This window comes from Budorcas taxicolor, chromosome 16 (assembly GCF_023091745.1).
Source record: "Budorcas taxicolor isolate Tak-1 chromosome 16, Takin1.1, whole genome shotgun sequence".
In the NCBI taxonomy this organism is placed as follows: Eukaryota; Metazoa; Chordata; class Mammalia; order Artiodactyla; family Bovidae; genus Budorcas; species Budorcas taxicolor.
Window position 1 is genome coordinate 22,900,859 of NC_068925.1, and position 20,162 is coordinate 22,921,020.

General features: G+C 40.5%; 1 protein-coding gene across 1 annotated transcript in view; it reads left to right on the forward strand.

The window, feature by feature from the left end:
• Positions 1-4,535, forward strand: part of TGFB2 (transforming growth factor beta 2) — a 90,923-nt gene extending 86,388 nt beyond the window's left edge. Inside the window, exon 7 of the mRNA XM_052653852.1 lies at positions 3,677-4,535. Coding sequence (XP_052509812.1) covers positions 3,677-3,835 — 159 coding nt within the window. The 3' untranslated portion in view covers positions 3,836-4,535. The remainder of the gene's footprint in view (positions 1-3,676) is intronic.
• Positions 4,536-20,162: the final 15,627 nt, after the last annotated feature.

Genomic DNA, 20,162 nt, shown 5'->3' on the forward strand with positions numbered 1-20,162 from the left:
TGTAGCCAGTCAGGTTGTCTGTCCATGGGATATCCCAGGCAAGAATACTGGAGTGGGGTGCCATTCCCTTCTCCAAGGGATCTTCCTGGATCAGGGATAGAACCCGCATCTCCTGCATTGGCAGGCGGGTTCTTTATCACTGAGCCACCAGGGAAGCCTGAGTGATTCACTTGCTTGCTAAGTCGCTTCAGTCATGTCTGACTCTGTGTGACCCTATGGACTGTAATCCTCCTGTCCATGGGATTCTCCAGGCAAGAATACTGGAGTGGGTTTGCCATGCCCTCCTCCAAGGGATCTTCCTGACCCAGGGGTCGAACCCATGCTTCTTAAGTCTCATCTCCTGCATTGGCAGGTGGGGCTTTACCACTAGTACCACCTGATTCACTGGTGTATAACAATTACAAAATCATTTAATTTCTTTGAACCTCAGTTTCTTATCCGTAAAAAGAATAAAAATTATTTTTTGAAATAATAATGTCCAACTCAAGAGTAGATGTGAAGAACATAAGATGATATATGCGACAATGATTTGAAAATCAGTATCTCTATGTCTTTTTGAATATAACCTAGAGTAAGTGAGAATCTGAAAATTTTATTAAGTTACTTTGATGAGGAATGAAGTCTCATTCAGAAGTCAGGTCCCAGAGTAGACGCCATGAGTTCCCAGCCCAGATTAACCAAGACTTTTTCTATGTAATAGTGATATTTTTCCAAATGCTTCTTTCCTGGTGCCTTGTCATGTAGAATTTTAGAGATGGAAAGGACTTGATAAGTTATCTTGTCCACCCTGTAGTACTATCCATAAAATAGATAAATAACAAAGACCTATCGTACAGCACAGAGAACTGTGCTCTGTATTTTGTAATGACGTATAAGGGAAAAGAATCGGAAAAAGAACATATATTAAAGATATGTATCTATATAGGGTTGACCAAAAAGTTCGTTCAGATTTTCCATAACGTCTTAACCCCAGTGATTTTTTTGGCCAGCTCAATACATATATATGTATAACTGAATCACTTTTCTGTACACCTGAAACTAACGCAGCATTTTAAATCAACTATATTCAATAAAAAAATAATCATAATATAAAATACAAAAAATTGGTTATATTGTCCAAATCCTTCATTTTTTCTAGAAAAATTAGGGTCTATATCATGTAGATGACTTACCCAGGATCAAACAGTTGGTGACAAACCAAAGCTTAGGATGCAAGACTCCTGGTTTTGTAACTAGACCTTCATTTGCTCTGTCTTGGCTACACATTGGGGTTATGCCTCTGTAAATCTTCTTATTAAAGGAACATTAGAAAAATTGCCTTTCACTGCAGGGTAGGAAAATGAATCCGCTGCCAAAAAAAGATCGCATAATGCGTTCAGCTGAATTCGAGAGTTTGGGGAATATCCATTATTTTGGACAGTCTGTCTTAGAAAACGCCTCTTGTGTTCAGTGCAAGAATCACGTGTTGGTGGAGGATAAAGTTTATTTATTGACAAATGCTTACATCCACAAAACTTTCAGTTGACAAACACGGCCCCCCTTCCTTCAGCTGTTTTGCCGACTCCCCTGGAGATTGTTGGCTCTCGGGACTGACCACGTGCTTGGCCATGTGAGGGAAGCTTGCTCCTGCCTGTCCCTTTGTCTGAGCTCTCAGGCCAGGCTGCTTCAGCTGGGCTGTGGCAACAGTAGCCGTAATGTGGGAAGGCCCCGTTGCCAAGTAGAAACATAATTCTCCTTCTTGATACACAGAGGGAGTGTGTGAAGGCTGAGACCATGCTTGTTTTTCAAGGAGAGAGGAAGAATCACTGTCATGATCACAAATATGTGGTTTGGACAGTTACCCAAAAAGCCAGAGGTAGCTTAATAAAGTAGTCAGTGTTGGTGTGCTGAACAGATTTTCTGTCTTAGGCTGAAAATGTTGCCATGGATCTCGAGGAAAAGGTCACTTGGTGTTTGACTAACACGTTAATGGCATCCTTGGAAAGGTCTCTTTATCATCACTGGGGATGTGCCATACTTCTGTTGGTAGAAGTCACATGCTCCTTTGATAGAGGACAGGGTTAAAGGTATAGCGCAAACTGTAGAACTTCCTTTCCATTCTGTACTTAGCCACTACTATTTACCACATGAAAAGTTAAATGGAGGGTTGATTATTATTATTATATTTTTATTATTATCATCATTGTCATTAGCAAAATGTAATCAACTGGATAATTAAGAACATAGATTGCTTATTTTTTTGCATGATTGTATTTATGAAGCAATGACAAATGAAAAGAATTTGAACTTTTTTTTTCTTCTAAATGAAAATCTTAGGTGGCATTAAATTGGCCTGAGAAGATGCTTAGCATAGAAATATTTCACACTGCAGACAGGTGTCTTTTGCTCTACCTAAGGATAGATTAACATTCTGCTAAGAATTTTAATAAAGAAAACGTTATTCTCTTACTTATTTGTGTATTTGTTTCTTCACCTAGCATGTGAGTCTCATTTTGTCCAGAGAAGTCTTACTAGGGCTATAAGGTTTTACAAAAAGAAAAATGAAGTGTACAGAGTCTCTGACCTCAAGGGAACTCTTCGTCTGGGTGGGGATTGAAAATATCTACCCATGAAACAACTTCAGTTATGAAGTGTAGTGCCGTGCTTGTGGGTAGTCACTCAGTTGTGTCTGTCTCTTTGTGACCCCATGGACTGACTGGCATGCTAGGCTCCTCTGTCCATGGGGGTTCTCCAGGCAAGAATACTGGAGTGGGTAGCCATTCTCTCCTCCATGGGATCTTCCCAATCCAGGGATTGAACCAGGGATTGAATCCAGGTCTCTCGGCATTGCAGATGGATTCTATAGCTCAGTTGGTGAAGAATCCACCTGCAATGCAGGAGACCCCAGTTTGATTCCTGGGTTGGGAAGATCCGCTGGAGAAGAGAAAGGCTACCCACTCCAGATTCTGGCCTGGAGAATTCCATGAACTGTATAAAGTTGCAAAGAGTCAGGCATGACTAAGCTACTTTCACTTCACTTCACTTCTTTACCATCTGAGCCACAAGGGAAGCCCAAGAATACTGGAGTGGGTAGCCTATCCTTTCTCCAGGGGATCTTCCCAATCCAGGAATTGAACTGCATTGCAGGCAGATTTACAAGACCAAGTGCCAAGTTTGGTATTTGGACCTAGTTTTCTGAGGGCCTGGGAAAGTGCAGACAACAAAGCTGTGATCAAAGTAAAGACTCATTGGAAAAACTGGAAAATCTGTTGAATGAGCAGTTTTGTCCAATGTATGAGAAAAGGATTCTGTAGGAAAATGATAAACTCAGGGATTCTTGGGAATGCCTCCCCATTTGACTATAGTTGGAGGATAAGTAAAATGTAAGCCCCAAATCATTTAAACTGCCTACTCAGTACTGGAACTGATAACATTGTGCGATGGTTCTATTTAAAAATAACTGCCTTAGTTTTTTAAGGAATCTCCAGACCATTCTCCATAGTGGTCAGGATGGAGGGAACACATGTATACCTATGGCCAATGCATACTGATAATTCATATTCATATTGTATGGCAAAAGCCATCACAATAATGTAAAGTAATTATCCTCCAATTAAATAAATACATTAAAAAAAAACTGCCCTTAATTTTGTTTGGGCTTTTCCTATGTTTTCTTTCTTCTCCTGCATTCTTTCAGGTTCTCAGCTTATACAATACCATAAATCCAGAAGCGTCTGCTTCCCCTTGCTGCGTGTCCCAAGATTTAGAGCCGCTCACCATTCTCTACTACATTGGCAAAACACCCAAGATCGAACAGCTTTCTAATATGATTGTCAAGTCTTGCAAATGCAGCTAAGATTCTCGGAAAAGTGACAAGATGATAATCGCACGATGATGATGGTGATGATGGTGACAGAGGCGATGTTTGTAACAAGAAAACACAAGAGAGCCTTGCTTCATCAGTGTTAAAAAAAAATTGAAAAAGCGGTACTAGTTCAAACACTTCGGAAGTTTGTGTTCTGTTTGTTAAAACTGGCATCTGAAACGAAAAAAAAGTTGAAGGCTTTATATTTTACCTGCTCTGTAAGTGAGAGAGACAAGAAGCAAAACCTTTTTTTTCTTAAGAAAAAAATAAACACTGGAAGTATTTGTTAGTGTTAATTATGTGAAAGAAAAACAAACAAACAAACAAACAGGAAAATCCCGTTTAGTGGAGTTGCTGTACATATGTTCTTATCCCATGCCTCACTTGATTTTTCTGTATTGCTATGCAATAGGTATCTTTCCCATTCTTACTCTTAGAGTTAACAGTGAGTTATTTATTGTGTGTTACTATATAATGAACATTTCATTGCCCTTGGAAAATAAAACAGGTGTAAAAAAAGTGGAGACCAAATACTTTGCCAGAAACCCATGGATGGCTTAAGGAACTTGAACTCAAACAGGCCAGCAAAAAGAGGTCATATTAACAAGATGAAAAATGCGAGTGAGATCTATTATATGACCGAGCAAGTCTGCATAAAGAGAAAAGACCCTGCAAATACATGCTCTGTACCAACTGCCCGAGGAAGCTTCTTGTAAGGTTCAAAACTGAAAAGCCTGTTAATAAAGGAAACTTTCAGTCAGATTAAGTCTGTAAGATTTTTTTGTTCTCCTTAATTGTAAATGGCTCTTTGTCAGTTTAGTCAACCAGTGAGATGTTGAGATGTTTAAACACGTACTGGTCAAACTTCAGACCTTAAAGTATTGCTGTGTAGCTATGCTCTAGATTTTTCTTTCATTTCGGTGTATGTAACCGTACCTATATTATTACAATAGATGGGTATAGAAGCCAGTATAATTGGAAACACAACTGCAGATCTCTTTTGCAAATGATGGAATCAAAACATTAACTACTTTATGTGTAATGTGTAAATTTTTACCATATTTTTTAATGTTCTATAGTAATGCCAACTCTGATTTAGATTGGACTTAAATTTGAGCTCTTTCTAATGATCGTTGGGAATTGTGTGTTTCCTTTAGCTGGCCAGAACTTTTGAATAAAGCCCCTGTATTTCGACTTGCACTACAAATACATGTTTGATAGTATTTGTTCCACTTGTGCTTTTTCATTGTCCATTACTATGACATAAACTACCTGAGTCCACCTGTCCTTTTTTTCTTTTATAAAAAGACATAGTTTTTCTTCATTTTCTAAGCATCATTACTAATCAATTCAGACATTAACAAGCTTCTATTTTAGGAAAATTGGGGATTATAGATACATAGATAATTGAGGTGAAATGTTCAGTTTTAGCAAGGGCTTAAGGATCTGACTGGAACTCAGAGTCTTAGTGACTGGTTTAAGAAAGGTGTCTCTAACTTGGTTTAATCAGTATTTTCACAGAATTCTGCTGTTCAAAAACAGAGCAGACAGATCACAGGAGACAGCTTTTTCTTTAATCGAGTTTTTAGTGTTCAGGGAAAAATGGAAAGATTAACATTTCGGTTGATTTTTTTTAAGGAAGAAAAAATAAACCCATATCAGCATAAGTCATTTAGTGTATTTCACTGAAATTAAGGTTTTATAGATGTTCTTTGAAGGTTGCAAAGGCACAAGGCAAATTCTCCCATGATCAAAAAGTCCTTTCTTTCCTCTGAATGAGACTTACCAAATCAGAGGCTAGAATTTACCTTCCCGAAATACATGATTTGCTACATTTTTGCAGAGGAGGTAACCTTATGTCAGGATTTGTAGGATATGTCAGTTTGTCAGTTGTCTCTTATTTAGCTTTAGAATAATCATTAATAGACAATGGAATATTTGCAGTTTTACCTAAAGAGCAGCACAGTGAGGTGTGAATCCAGAGTGAAGTTGTTTGATATAGTATACTTCCTTTTCTTGGAATTTCCTGGCCATTATTAAAATGACAAATTGGATTTGTTTGAAAACTGGAAAAGCAAGAGATAGGATGCCACAATACCAAATAACCTTTGGATTGGGTGAAACCCAATCCCAGATTGGAGTGTGTTTTTGTTTTTTTTTTTTCCTCTTCCACTTTTCTATTCATTCTATGTAAATCACTTTTATTTCTGCAGGTGTTTTCTTCTCAGATAGAATGACATTTTTGTTTTGTATTATTTTGTCTTTCCTCATGAATGCACTGATAATATTTTAAATGCTCTATTTTAAGATATCTTGAATCTTTTTTTTTTTTTTTTTTAGTTTGGGGGGTTCTATAAGGCCTTTATTTCCCAAAAGTAAATATTGCCATGAGACGGGAGGGAGGTGGGAGGGAATGGGGAAAATGTTAGTATGTGGGTGGGATGGGGCTACAGTTTTTCTGTGTTAAACAGCAATGCAGTTTTATGGTTGGCATGATTTTTTTTTTTAATGGAACATAAGAATAGCTGTTTTGTATTTTGATGACTGATTACGCTGTATTTTAACACAATGTATGTCTGTTTTTGTGGTGCTCTAGTGGTAAATAAATTATTTCAATGATATGTCGATGTGTTTTTCCTGTCCATTGTAGAGATCAGAGAACGCTTCTAATGCAGAGAGCGTAAGTTCAAACTAGAAAAGTCGTACCAGCTTTAAGATCATGCTTTTTTTTTTTTCAAAGAGATTCAGTCCAGAGATGTCATACTTTATAGTTCAAGAGCCAGGATATATCTATCAAAGCCTGAAGAAAACCCTGTGCAGTCTTTTTATTCCCTTGTTTATTGCTATTTGGTAATTGTTGGAGATTTAGTTTCCATCCAGCTTGACTGTCTACCAGAAAAAAATGCAGAGAGATGTTTGGACCATGCTTTGGCTTTCTGATCCTATGTTCTGCCAACCCCAGGGCCAAAAGAACTGGTCTAGACAGTATCCCCTGCAGCCCCATAACTTGGATAGTTGCTGAGCCAGCCAGATATAACAAGAGCCATGTGCTCTTCGGGATTGATCGTTGAGAGCAGCTACTCCTCTCTCTATTTCTCCCCTACCGCTGTACCAAAAACCCCTTATTCCCGCAAGCTTCCTTGGCTGTTCCCTACAAGTCCAGACTTTGCAAGCGAGTTGCCAGTCTCTTAATAAATAGAACTAATTAAAAAAAAAGTCATTGTGGCTCTATCTGATTGCCCGCTTTATCTCATGAGAGAACTAGTTTGTGCCTGCTGGCTAAAAACATCACCTAGAAACAAACCATCCATTCAGACGAATAGGTAGAACAGAAAATGGTTCCTTTTCTGCCACTTGTGTTTCATCTTTTATATTCAACTCATAGAGGAAGTGTTTCACTTTGAAATAATTCACGTGTGCTTCTCTGGAGGGGCCAGTACCAGGCCAGTACCACCCCACATCACCTTCATCTGACATGTGAGAATAAGAGGGTATCATAGGGTTCTGATACCCTCATAGGGTTCTTAGGGTCACCTAAGAGCTCTATCAGCTTGGACAAATTTGTCAGCCACTCTGAGCCTCTGTTTCCTTATCTTTAAAATAAGGACGAGATGACCTGCTCTACAGGGCTTTGCATGTTTGCTTCTGTGCCCTTACTATTGTTAAGTAAATGGACGTACAGAAAGTACTTTGGTGTTTGGCCTGTAGTTGATGGTCAGTAAATCATAGACTTCACAACATTTCCCAAACCGAGCTGGTTTGGCCTCAGCAATCCTGTTGTAATGAACTTTTTAACGTCTGTTCAGACTTTAAGCTGGGGCCGCATTTCTTCCTCTTGTTACTAAATGTGTAACCTCTAGACTCTAATCTCACCAGTGAATCAGGCCATCAGTTATTTCAGAGAATATTCTGTTGCTCTGTTTCTTAACTGTTTGGTTACATGACTGACGAGAAATTGTTTCAGATGGTGGGGAAATGTTCAGCTGAGACTTTGCTTCCAGTCCACCAACTGAATTCAAAATACCAGAGTCAAGGTAGTTAGTTGAAGGACCCGTTTTCTAAGATGATGGTGGTGAGAACTCCAGTTTGTTGAGCACCCACCAGCTATGTTCTTTATTATCTTACTTAATCTCACATATCACCCTAGGATGTAGGGTTTTTTGATAGAATTCCATTTTATAGAGAAGTAAGCAGACTCAGAATGGTTAAATGACATGTCCAAGGTCACCCAGTTTGCAAGAGGAGGGTCGAGAATTTCATTGTTCAATACACTAGCTACCAGCCATGTGTGACTTTCAAGCTATTGAAATGTGGTGAGTCTGAACTGAGATATTCCAAGGTATGATATACAAACCATTCTTTGAAGACTTAGTACAAAAAAGAAAGAATGTAAAATGTCTCATTACTTTTTTATATTGATTACATGTCTAAATAATACTATTTTGAATATATGGGATTAAATAAAGTATATTATTGAAATTATTTCAGCTGTTTCTTTTTACTTTTTTAATACAATTACTAGAAAATTTAAACTTACATATGGGACTTGTACCCTATGTTCTATCTCTCTAGAATTTCTTTTTGATTCTTAGAATTTCCCCATCTCTCTGCTTACTGTGCCCATCTCTTCCTGCATGCCATCTACTTTCTCCATTAGCGCCCTTTGCATAGTGTTGTCTGTCAGTCGCTAAGTTTTGTCTGACTCTTTTCACCCTCATGGACTGCAGCACACCAGCCTTCTCTGGCATATTAATCATAATTGTTTTAAATTACAAATCTGGTAACTCCAACATCCCTGCCATGTCTGGTACCATCTATCTCTCCATCCTTGGTGGGAGGGGGGTTGCCTAGTTTCCTCTTCTCTCTTTTGGATCCAAGAAGATTTACTGATTTTTTTCAGTCTGTTCAGCTTTTTATTAGTTGTTAGGACAGAGTGGTGATTTCTAAGCTCCTTACACGTGGAGCCAGAAGTTCTTTCTACCTCTGTTAGACAGCTCTCTATTAGAATAGAGAATAGAATGGTGTAGATTTTGATAACAGCTCTGTTCAAAGACTAAGCTATTCCCATAAACTGTATGACCAGCTTTTGTTTTTGTAATTAACCTATGATTAAAGAATACTGAGTCAAACACTATGAGACTGTTTTTGTAGGTTGTGATTTGTTGAATGTCGCCAGTTCTTTAGGGTTCAGCCTAATAGTTGGAACTGATTGACAGATGTATTAATGAAAATACAAATAGCTCTACTGGCAAATCTCTAGATAAAATAATGATTACATATCAGCAAAGCACTACTGAGACAGTACAACCTATTTCTAGGGTAGATAGACTATTGTAGCAAATATTTTCAGTCCATAGAAATCTTCATTAATGTACCTGTAATGACGTTTTTCTACTGTGTTGAAGTGGGCTGGGAAAGCCAAATACTCACTGTGCTCCTTCAAGTCAGTGAGAAGACATTGCTTTCATATCCGTGAATAAACTGTACCACCTTTACTAACGGGTCTTGGAAGGGTGGATCCAGACTTTGTGTTCCTGAAGCTTATATAAGGGAGGATCTTGTTTTAGAGAAAATCAAAATTACAAATACAAAATTAGAGTCAGAGCCTTTGAAAAGGCCCATAAAAGTGAGAAGCTGGAACATTTTGAGCTGTAAGAGCTTCACTGAAACTGGCCTTGGGACTTCGAGCTAGCACATGCCTTTGTTCCTATCAGATGGTCACCTTGTAATTCTAGCAAAAACTAGATCCCATCTCTTTTTCGATCATCTGTTAAATCACATCTTGTGTGCTGAACAAAGGAGAAGACGACCGTGGTTTTTCTAACATTCTGGATCAGAAGAATAGAAGCGATGTTATTTTTATACCTCTTTTGAAACACCCCATGAGATTGGAGATACAGTTCATATAAATATCAGGTAGTTGTATCGTGGATACGAATAACTTCTGAAATTGCAAATTTCAATTAACTTTGTTTGAAAGGAAAGAATTGCTTTGATCCCCTCCCCTCCCCCATTGGGATGATTGTACTTGTGTCCTTATTTCTCTGAAACACTTTGTAGTTGATTTCTCTATTTCAGCAAGTAATGGCTGTTTGGAGAAGAGATGAGTGTGTTCCTGTAATTGGGCAGAGACCTAGTAAAAGGAACAGAATGTACTGAGGGAGACTGTGTGATCAAAACTAGGAAAATCATTCAGCCCAAGAGAACAGACATAATTAAACAGCAAAGCAAGACATTAGTGGGCAAGAAAAAGGCCCAATGCCATTTCTGAGGCTTTTCCCCCAAAGTGGGATTTTTCTCTTCCACAGATTCCAACCCACCTAGAAGAACACAGATGGGTGACTCAGGTGACATTGTAAATGGCTAGCCAGCCCTAGAGATGGAAACCCTCTCCTCAGGCCCAAATCTCCATTCTGATTCATATAGAAAATCCTGAATCTGAGGATGTTGGGAGCAAACAAGTTAAGATATTACATAATCCCATCCAGCTCTGAATTGGATGTGAAGTCATGTAGTTTGGCTTGTCCTCAAGCATGGGTGTAACACTAATTTCTTCATTTGAAGCAAAATTAAGTGAAACAGTACAGAAAATAGAGGAGGGCTTTCAATCAAGCGGTGGTTGTCCATTTCATGAAGTAATAAATTTTGTATCACCAAATGTGTACATCTTCCACTTGCTCACACCCTGGTGTCCTCCAAAGCCACTGGCTACATTCAAAGCCCTACAAAGGTAAAATACGGAGAGAAGGTGGCATAGCAGATCTGAAGAAGGCCCAGGGAGGTCTGGCAAATCCTTGACAGCAGGCTCTTACAGTCAACCATGAGGAATTATTCCTATAGAATTTTCCTCAAGGAGATTAGCTAAGTAGGTAGATAGGTAGATAGATTTTTTTTTTTAACATTTATTTTATTTTGGTATTCTTAGGGGTGTAGTACAGAAAATAATTCCAACCAAAGGCGCTAGTGAAACAGGAGGGAGGGAGGCAGGGCACAATCTTTGAAAGAATGACACAGCCCAAAGACACAACATAACCTAGGTCAGTGTAAAAATAGGTCAAGATGGTGGGTGAGTCAAATTCCACTAGATCTTGAGCCTGAGTATATGCTCATTGTAATACATTAGCATGCTAAATGATACACCCATTAGGCCATAACAGTTCCGAGGTTAACCTTAAAAGACTGAGTGATGTCCAAATTCCTAGAAATCTCTGCCTCCTTCCCCAAATAATTGGAATAATCTTCCCACTCATTAGTCTATGAAATTACCCAGCCCATAAAAACTAGCCATGTCATATTTCTAAACTCTCTCACTCTCTCCCTTCTTCTGAGACAGCCCATGTTCTGTCTGTGGCGTGTGTTTCTCCTTAAATAAATCCGCTTCTTACCTATCACTTCATTTCCGAATTCTTTTGTGACTAAGCGAGAACCTTTAATTCACTGGGAATACTAGGGTCGATTCTGATTTTTTCCACTTGACCTGGGATCTGGAATACTGACACCAGTGAACACTCAGGGCACAATGGAAGCCGGGGGGGGGGGGGGGGGGGGAGTGAAGGGAGACAAGGAGGGAGACAGGAAAGGGAGTGGGTTACATGATCACCAGACTTGACGTGCATCACACATTGAGTCAAGAGATTGGTGTCTGTATATAACACCAAAGTAGCTAAACAAATGTGGTGAGAAATACAGAACAAATTAGTCAACTGGGCTTAAGATCAAGCAACAGATTCAAAGGGGGAGTTCTAATGTGCCATTGTTTTTCAATAGGTGTCTTGAGAAGTAAAGAAGCAAAGTTGCATATATGATGTGACTGGAACAAGGAATTCTTTTTGCTCAGTCTCTGCCCTGCTGTGCTGGGTGTTAGAAATGGTCACATCTCATGCCCAGGAGTCTCCCTCAGAACCCTGAGCCATCACAATCCTAAATTTCCTATTCTGGACTCATCCTCATTTATATTAATCCTCAGCATCTACTGGAGAAGGAAATGGCAACCCACTCCAGTATCTTGCCTGGAAAATCCCAAGGACAGAGGAGTCTGGTGGGTTACAGTCCCTGGGGTCTCAAAGAGTCAGACATGACTGAGCGACTTCACTTCCCCTTTCTCTTTTCAGCATCTACTATACAACTTGTGGCTGTGGCTTAATTGCTAAGTCATGTCTGAAGCTTTTGCGACCCATGGACTGTAGCCCACCAGGCTCCTCTGTCCATGGGATTCTCCAGGCAAGAATACTGACGTGGTTTGCCATTTTTCTTCTCAGAGGATCTTCCTGATCCAGGGATTGAAACTGTATCTCTTGCAATGCAGGCAGATTCTTTACCAACTGACCCACCAAGGAAGGCCACTATACAACTTAGCTTATGGCAGAAATCAAAGCATGAGATGGGATTATACCCCGAACCCAACCATTGACACACTATCTGGGATGCAGAGATATCACTTTCAGTATCTTTTTCAATTAAAAAAAGAGTTAGATTAGGTGGTCTACAAAGTCCTTTGTAAATTCCTTTTCCCCCCTCCTGGTTGGTAGGATGCTCTGTGTGTGTTTCTATGATTGCACCAGTGAGCATAAAACAACTCTTCACTATAATTCATTCAACAAATAATTACCAAGCATATCATATATACTAGATTTTTTTCTAGGTTTTAGGTTCTAGGTTCACACAAGTGAACAAAACAGGTCCTTCAATCTGAGCCTTCAGTAGGTGATGCTCTGGGTAGAGAGGGATGAATTTCACTTCAGTGAAACCCTAAAGAAAGTGCTGTAATCCACCCTCCTGCTGTATTTTCCTTGCTGCAGGCGCTGAGGCTTGGTTGACCATCTCTGGTGGAAGCAGAATCAGCAGCCGCTTCTTTGGCTGATTTTAGAGGAAATGGAGAAGGAAGAAGCCCTTCTTCCCCAATACTTTCTCCAGTAGAGCCAAGCCTCTCATTTGCCGATCCAAGATTGGCTGGGCTATAACCCTGCAGGAAGGAATTGATAAACCGCTCTTCATGAGGAAGAAAGACTGGAAGCATGTTGCTGCTACAAGTGGAGACTCAGCAAAGAGGGCTTCAGAGGCTTATTCCACCACAGTGAACAGTCATTAGTTCTGCACCCCAGGAGCTCACAGTTTACAGTGAAAGAGACAATGAGCCCAATTATACTTACCATTGATTCTGTTGCCAGCAATATCATCATCAGCAAAATCATCACTGCAACTTGTATCTTGATTTATCTCCCATGGCTAACTTGTTCCATCTAAACCAATTATTTTGAACTGGGAGCTGTTTGCCCTCCCCCCTTTCCCCCATGGGACATCTGACAAAGTCTGGAGACATTTCTGTTTGTTACAACTCAGAAAGTGCTATTGGCATCGAGGAGGTAGAGGCCAGGCATGCAGCTAAGCATCCCACAATGCACAGGACAGTCTCCTTCAATGAAGAATTTTCTAGCCAAAAAAATGTCAGTATTGCAGAGACTGAAAAACTCTGATCTAGATCAAAACTTCAGCAACATTTGGTAGTTATCAAGTATTTCACAAGACAGTAAATGTTGATGAACATATTTGCAGAAATGTAGTGTGAGTAACTATAATGAGTTTCCGAAATCACAGTCTAGTTACACAGCAACAGAAGTAAGAGTATCTCTGAAAGCTTTCACCTCAACCCAAGAGTCTCTTAAAGCAAGTTACTCATTAATCTGTGTCTGTTACAGAGCTCCAGTTATGACTGCATGTATTGGAATGTCATTTCAACCCCAGTGTGTCCAGAAGTCTTAAGTCTCCGGAAAGAGCAAGCATCAGGAAACATCTTTATTAATAGTGAAGTGGAGTAGGACCCTCTGGGACCCTCCTGGGTACCAGTCCTTTCTGTGTCCCCCACTTGTCTGTAGGAAATACGCTTCCTTGACCTTCCCTGAGCTCTAAAAGGCAGATTCGAGGAGTTGCTAATCAGGGAAAGGAAGGAATGTAGAAACTAAGGAGAAGCAGTTAAGAAACAGTACTGCATCAATAAAGCAGGATCCGGCTTCCTCCTCCGAGGATATACATAACAGGAACCTAGTTCTTCTGCAGGAACAAAGGCCCCCATCTGGAGGGAGGATGGGAGCTTCAGGCTGAGCACACGATTCCTGGAGCACCGCCCTGTTGCCTCGTTACCTACCACCCAATCTGGAGGAAGTCTGCACACGGTGGAAGAAAACAGACTCTGACCCCCTCCCCAAATGATTCACCCTTTAAAAACTTTCATGGCTGTGCATAATCTTCAGAGTTCGATTTTGGACAGGAGTCTGCAGGTTGCCAGCCTCCCAAATAAAGCATCCTTTCCTTTCCAATTAACACTTTCAAGTGAACAGCGGCCAAACTCGAGTTCGGTGACAATAGAAAATTCTATTGGAGGGTGTACGAAGTTGTCGACAGAAGGCAATAATCAAAATGATTGTTGCTATTTTAAGCCACCAATTTGGGGTGATTGGTTATACAGTGATGGTAACTGAAACAGTGACTATTTTTTTGCTTTTGTAATTGAGAAGTTAGATGCCTGACTTTCGTCACTTAAACTAACAGCCTGTGTAAAATAGGAACTTGAAGTAGACCATCTGCATGGACTCTTTTCTCTCAAAAAATAACTTTTTGAGTTCAGTCTCTCAGCAGCTTTTTAAAAATGCGTATTTCTTTGGCTGCGCAGCGTCTTAGTTGTGGCACACGTGAACTTCCATCTTTGTCGTGGCATTCGGGATCTTAAGTTGCAGCATATGAATTCTTAGTTGTGCTGTGTGGGATCTCTTTCAGTGACCAGGCATTGAACTTGGCTTCCCTCATTGGGAGTATGGAGTCTTAGCCTCTCAACTACCAGGGAAGTCCCAGAAACTTTTAATATTACCAGGATCTGTATAAATTGATGGAGATTCAGAGATTAAAAAAAAAAGTCCACAATCTCTGGCCACGAAGTTTTTAGTCTTCTGAAAGAACTAGGTATATACATATTAATATACAAAGTACAATATGGAAGTCAAAAGCAGTTAATTTATCCAGTATTTATTGAGCACCTGTGATGTGGCATGCACTCTGTGGGTACTGGGAATATAGCAGTTTTGAGATGACAGACACATGGAAATGATACTAGTGGGTTATAATAATACATTGTGAAATGCATTGGAAATGTATTAAAGTTCTTAGTAACAAACAACAGAAAATAAGTCTAGTAAAATTATTAGATCAGACCATGTGAAATTGGTTTATTGTAGGTCTGATGTAGCACGAGCAATAAAGAACCTGCCTGCCTATGCAGGAGACTTCAGAGATGAGGGCTTGATGCCTGAGTCGGGAAGGTCCCCAGGGGTAGGAAATGGCAACCCACTCCAGTATGCTTGCCTTGGAAATCTCGCGGACAGAAGAGCCTGGTGGGCTGCAGTCCATGGGGTTGCAAAGAGTAGGTAGGACATGATTGAAGGGACTGAGCGCGCACGCGTGCACACACACACACACACACACCTGCTAATGGCTAGATATTTGTGCCAATAATAGAGAACAATTTGGGCCAATTAGACCAAACTCTGTTACCCCGTTTCCTTCATAAGACATTTTGAAAAGCAGTGGAGTGGAAAAAAGTTCATGATTCCTTAAGATGGGCGCTCTGTCTATGCTCAATGGTCCTACACCAGGGTACAAAACAGAGTCACATGGAGGAATGTAAAAACCAGGTATTCCTATGAACATCCCAGCCTACTAAGTCAGGTTATTTTTGAGATAGAGAGGGAATTGTATAGAAAAAAGAAGAAAGTCTTTCAAGGAAATCTTACGCGGTCCCATGCTAGCATTTACCAATCACAGTTGAGCGTTGAACAACAGGATTTATACATGGATTTTTTTCACTATTAAATAGTATTGTATTATTCAGTCTGCAGTTGGCTGAATTCTTGGGTGTGAGAGGGTTGAATGTAAAGTCTTGTTTGTTTTACTGAAGTATAGTTGATTTACAATGTTGCACTAGTTTCACGTGTATAGCAAAGTGATTCGGATATACATATACATACACACGTATACAAATATATATATTCTTTTTCAGATTCTTTTCCTTTATATGCTATTACAAAATACTAAATATAGTTCCCTGTGCTACATAGTAGGTCCTTGATGGTTATTTATTTTATTAATATATATCAACTGTTTATATTATATGTGGATTTTCAGTTTGGGGAGTATTGACACCCCTAAGTCCTGCATGGTTCATTGGTCCACTGTATTGTCTAAACAAATGGGTATAAATTTATGAGAAAGTGTTCATAAAAATGGGACCATTTCAATGAGAGCGTTTCCAGGCACTGTAAATATTTGAAAGGCTGTCAGTCAGCAGATGAGTATTGATAATGTTGTGTGCTCATAGACTCCCACTCACGTCTCCAGGGATCTGATTGTCACGGCTCTATTCTCTGCTAAGTTGTGCTTGTGGTTGTGTCTTGCTCTCCAAAAGCAGTATTGCCTGTCTCTAAAAAAAGAAGCATCTTTATCTCCAGTCCATTGCGTGGTGAGGTTGGGTCTCATGGGAAAATGTCAGATATCAAACATGAAATGTTTAGAAGACCAGTTTGTCGTTTCCCAAAAAAGAAGTATCCCAGGACGAAAAGGAGACTTGTTTCTTCATGTGATGGTGGCTGCAGGAGCTTGAAATGGAAGCTTGGCAAATGGGGTGGTCTGTGATCCATCATCTCAACTAGACATTTCCTGTGGGCCTGAGTTTTTCTATGGGAACTTTCTTGAGAGTTTCTCTGGTAGAGAGTCCTTCTCTGATGGCAGGCCTTGATTGCCTGTCCCCAGATGATGCCGAATTCTGTTTTGCTGTTGGTCTACAATCGATTCAATCTCTCATGATAAAAAGAGCAATTCAAAATTTATTCATTTTTCCAAAATTCAAATCAGTCTACTAATTGATTCATCACATGTACCCAGTGTAACAGGGGCTTGGTGTCAGTGGTTTGGTGTCCGCCTACGTGCCTTCATTTTATTTTCGGGTGTGCTGGATCTTCACTGCCTTGCGCAGGCTTTCTCTAGTTGCGTGGAATGGGGGCTACTCCTTGTTGTGCAGCCTGGGCATCTCTTGTTGAGGAGCACAGACTCTAGGCATGGGGGCTTCAGTAGCTGCAGCACACAGGCTCAGGAGATGTGGCCCAAGGGCTTAGTTCAGTGACACGTGGAATCTTCCCCGACTAGGGCTTGAACCTGTGTCTGCCGCACGGGCAGGCCGATTCTTATCCACTTCTCCATCAGGGAAGTCCCTGCCTATGTGGCTTCAAGGAGGATTGTGTCTGGGCTGGATTGTTATCTGAGGCAAAAGGAATATTATTTGGACTTGTGGCATACACAATGAATGTTTTCCCAACTATGTTAGAGTATTTGGTTCAAGCATCACTTTTCCTCCCCTAGCACCTGTCTGTAAGGTACAGAGGAAAATGGAGTGAATAAGCAAAGAACTGATTTGTCTGTGTGGCCCAACACTTACTACTCAACTGGCTCACAGGAATCAGGTTGCCGTGATTTATTTCTAAAGAAAACAGACCCTTCAGGAAGATATGCATGCTTGATTGATCTTTAGAGTCCCGTGATAAAAATGATAAAAATGCCAACTCACAGGACGTGGCACATAGAGGTGCTCAAAATTTCAGTGTCCTTTCTTTGTCTCTGTAATTGCATTATGTCCTTAACTCATGGCATCTTTCTTCGTAGCAAACCTCCCCTGTGAAGACAGTGTCCTTGCTTTCCTCAAACCTGTTGTAGTGAGGCTGACTTGATAGCTGTTACCACAACAGGTAACACTTGTGTAAGGAGCTCATCGGTTTGGAGATTCACTCCCAAAGTGAGCCCAGGTCTGTAGATCCCTCATCTGTCTTCACAGCTCTCCAGTTACCCATTTCTCTTGGAGACCTGCCCTGATACCAGTGCTAGGTTACCTCCAGAGTGCAGTCGGCCATTGTCTGTGTCCTTGGCAGGAAGACGAAATCTGATTTTAGGGGCCAGGGGAGGTAGCGGTGTCCTGACACGTGTTGAACCACTTCGGCATCCTGGGAATTAGCTCAGCTGGTTCTCTGAAAGTCGTCCGCCCCCTCGCCATAGCAGAACACAATTGCTTTTAAGGAATGTTTGGATAAAACATTTTCCAGGCCACATTTATCCCTTTGGAGGACTATGTTATATGTGACAACATTCCAATTTTGAGGCATGACTTGTGCCAATCCACACAGGCAATTAGAGCTGACACATTCCATGGGCTATTGGTCAAGCCCTCAGTAGACCAGAAAGAAAACCCACAAAGAAAAACTTTACCAATAAAGGGAACCAATTGGAGTCAGCCATGGAGCCTCAGAGCAGAAATTTCTTCCTCAATTTATATTCTGGACTTTTCTTCTATTTCACCATTTCTCCTGCCTAAATATCCCCAAGGTTAGGTGTGTTGGGTGCTAACGTGGTAGGTGATACTTGGACATTTCCCATCTGAGACACACAAAGCTCAGTGACTGTTTCAGAAGAGTAGAGTCATTTATAACTTTGTCACTTTCAATTTCATCAGTCATCCTGAAAGTGGCCCTCACCCCCACAGAAGTACGCTGCAGGTGGTATAAAAAGAATCTCCCTGCTCCCCACTCCCCGCTCCAGGACCACTGATCAGCATCAGAAAAACTGGAATGGACACAAATGATGAAGGAAACCAATGTCACTCTTGGTAAAGTTGTGATGTCATTTCCCAAATATGAATCTTGTCAACACTTAACTCTTTCTTTCACATGAAGAAAATGTTGCCTTGAGGTTTCTGTGATCTTTTGCAAAATAAACTAGCCATTCAAAAAGGAAACCTATTCCATGGATGCTTTTGGAGATATTCACAGCTCTAGGGAACTGGTTCTAATCACTGACTTGTTTTTATCCTTTGTCTTTAATTATAGGAATGTATTAATTAATAGAAAATGTGTGCTGTGTGCTTAGTCGCTCAGTCGCGTCTGACTCTTTGCAACCTCATGGGCTGCAGCCCGCCAGACTCCTCTGTCCACAGCGATTCTCCAGGCAAGAATACTGGAGTGGGTTGCCATGTCCTCCTCCAGGGGATCTTCCTGGGATCGAACCCATATCTCCTGCATTACAGGTGGATTCTTTACCCCTGAGCCACCAGGAAAGCCCAATTACCATAATATATTGGCACTAATTTTTAATTCATATTTTCTTCTCAAGGGGAATGAATTCATGTATTTTCTCTGTTGGGCTCAAAATGGAATCTTTCCTGCAGCAAACCAAAAGTTAACTAAGCTTGTATACTCAGCTCTCCCAGTAAAGGGAAGTGTAAGTTATCATTGTTTGCTTGCTTAGCACATGTTACCTGACAAGGCACCAAGATTTCCCTTTACTCAGTATGAGGAAAGGAACCTTGCAATAGCCAATCTGCTTTTTCCCAGAATGACTTCCTTGTTCCTGCTCACTTTGGTTATAAAACCCTCTCGAATTGTACTACTCTTTGCAGCTTCTTTGCAACACCCAACTGGCTGCTGCCTGATTCATGGATCACTGACTAAGGCCAATTAAGACTTTTGACATTTACTCGACTGAATTTTGTTCTTTCACATCTGTATCAAAAAAGAGTATAAGTAGGAATTATCCATAACTGTAAAATGCACATGTGCATTAAACCGCAGAGTGTTAAGATAAAGCAAATAGAAGCTACTAAATCAAGAGCAATCTGTTGTATGTGGGATGATTTATGTTTGTTTTTTCAAATATCATCCAGTTTAAAAGCAAATGATTATGCATATGGAGAAGGCAGTGGCACCCACTCCAGTACTCTTGCCTGGAAAATCCCATGGATGGAGGAGCCTGGAAGGCTGCAGTCCATGGGGTTGCTGAGGGTCGGACACGACTGAGCGACTTCACTTTCACTTTTCACTTGCATGCGTTGGAGAAGGAAATGGCAACCCACTCCAGTGTTCTTGCCTGGAGAATCCCAGGGACGGGGAAGCCTGGTGGGCTGCCGTCTATGGGGTCGCACAGAGTCAGACACGACTGAAGCGACTTAGCAGCAGCAGCAGCATGCATGTGGAGAGCCTCCAGAGAAGATGAGAGGCAGTTACCTGAGGAATATCTGTGTTTTGGGTAAATATTTAAAATCCAGCCCCTAATATGTTCTTTATGTTCCCATATAGGAAAGCCCATACAATAGTTCCTCTTGGAGTCAGCTGTTACTAGAATATGTCTTTCTTGATGTAACATGAAGCTTTCTTTAATGAGATCATGAGAAAATACAGTGCATCAATTATTTATTTTTATTTCGGCTGCCAGTGAACTCAGAGCTAAATTTTAT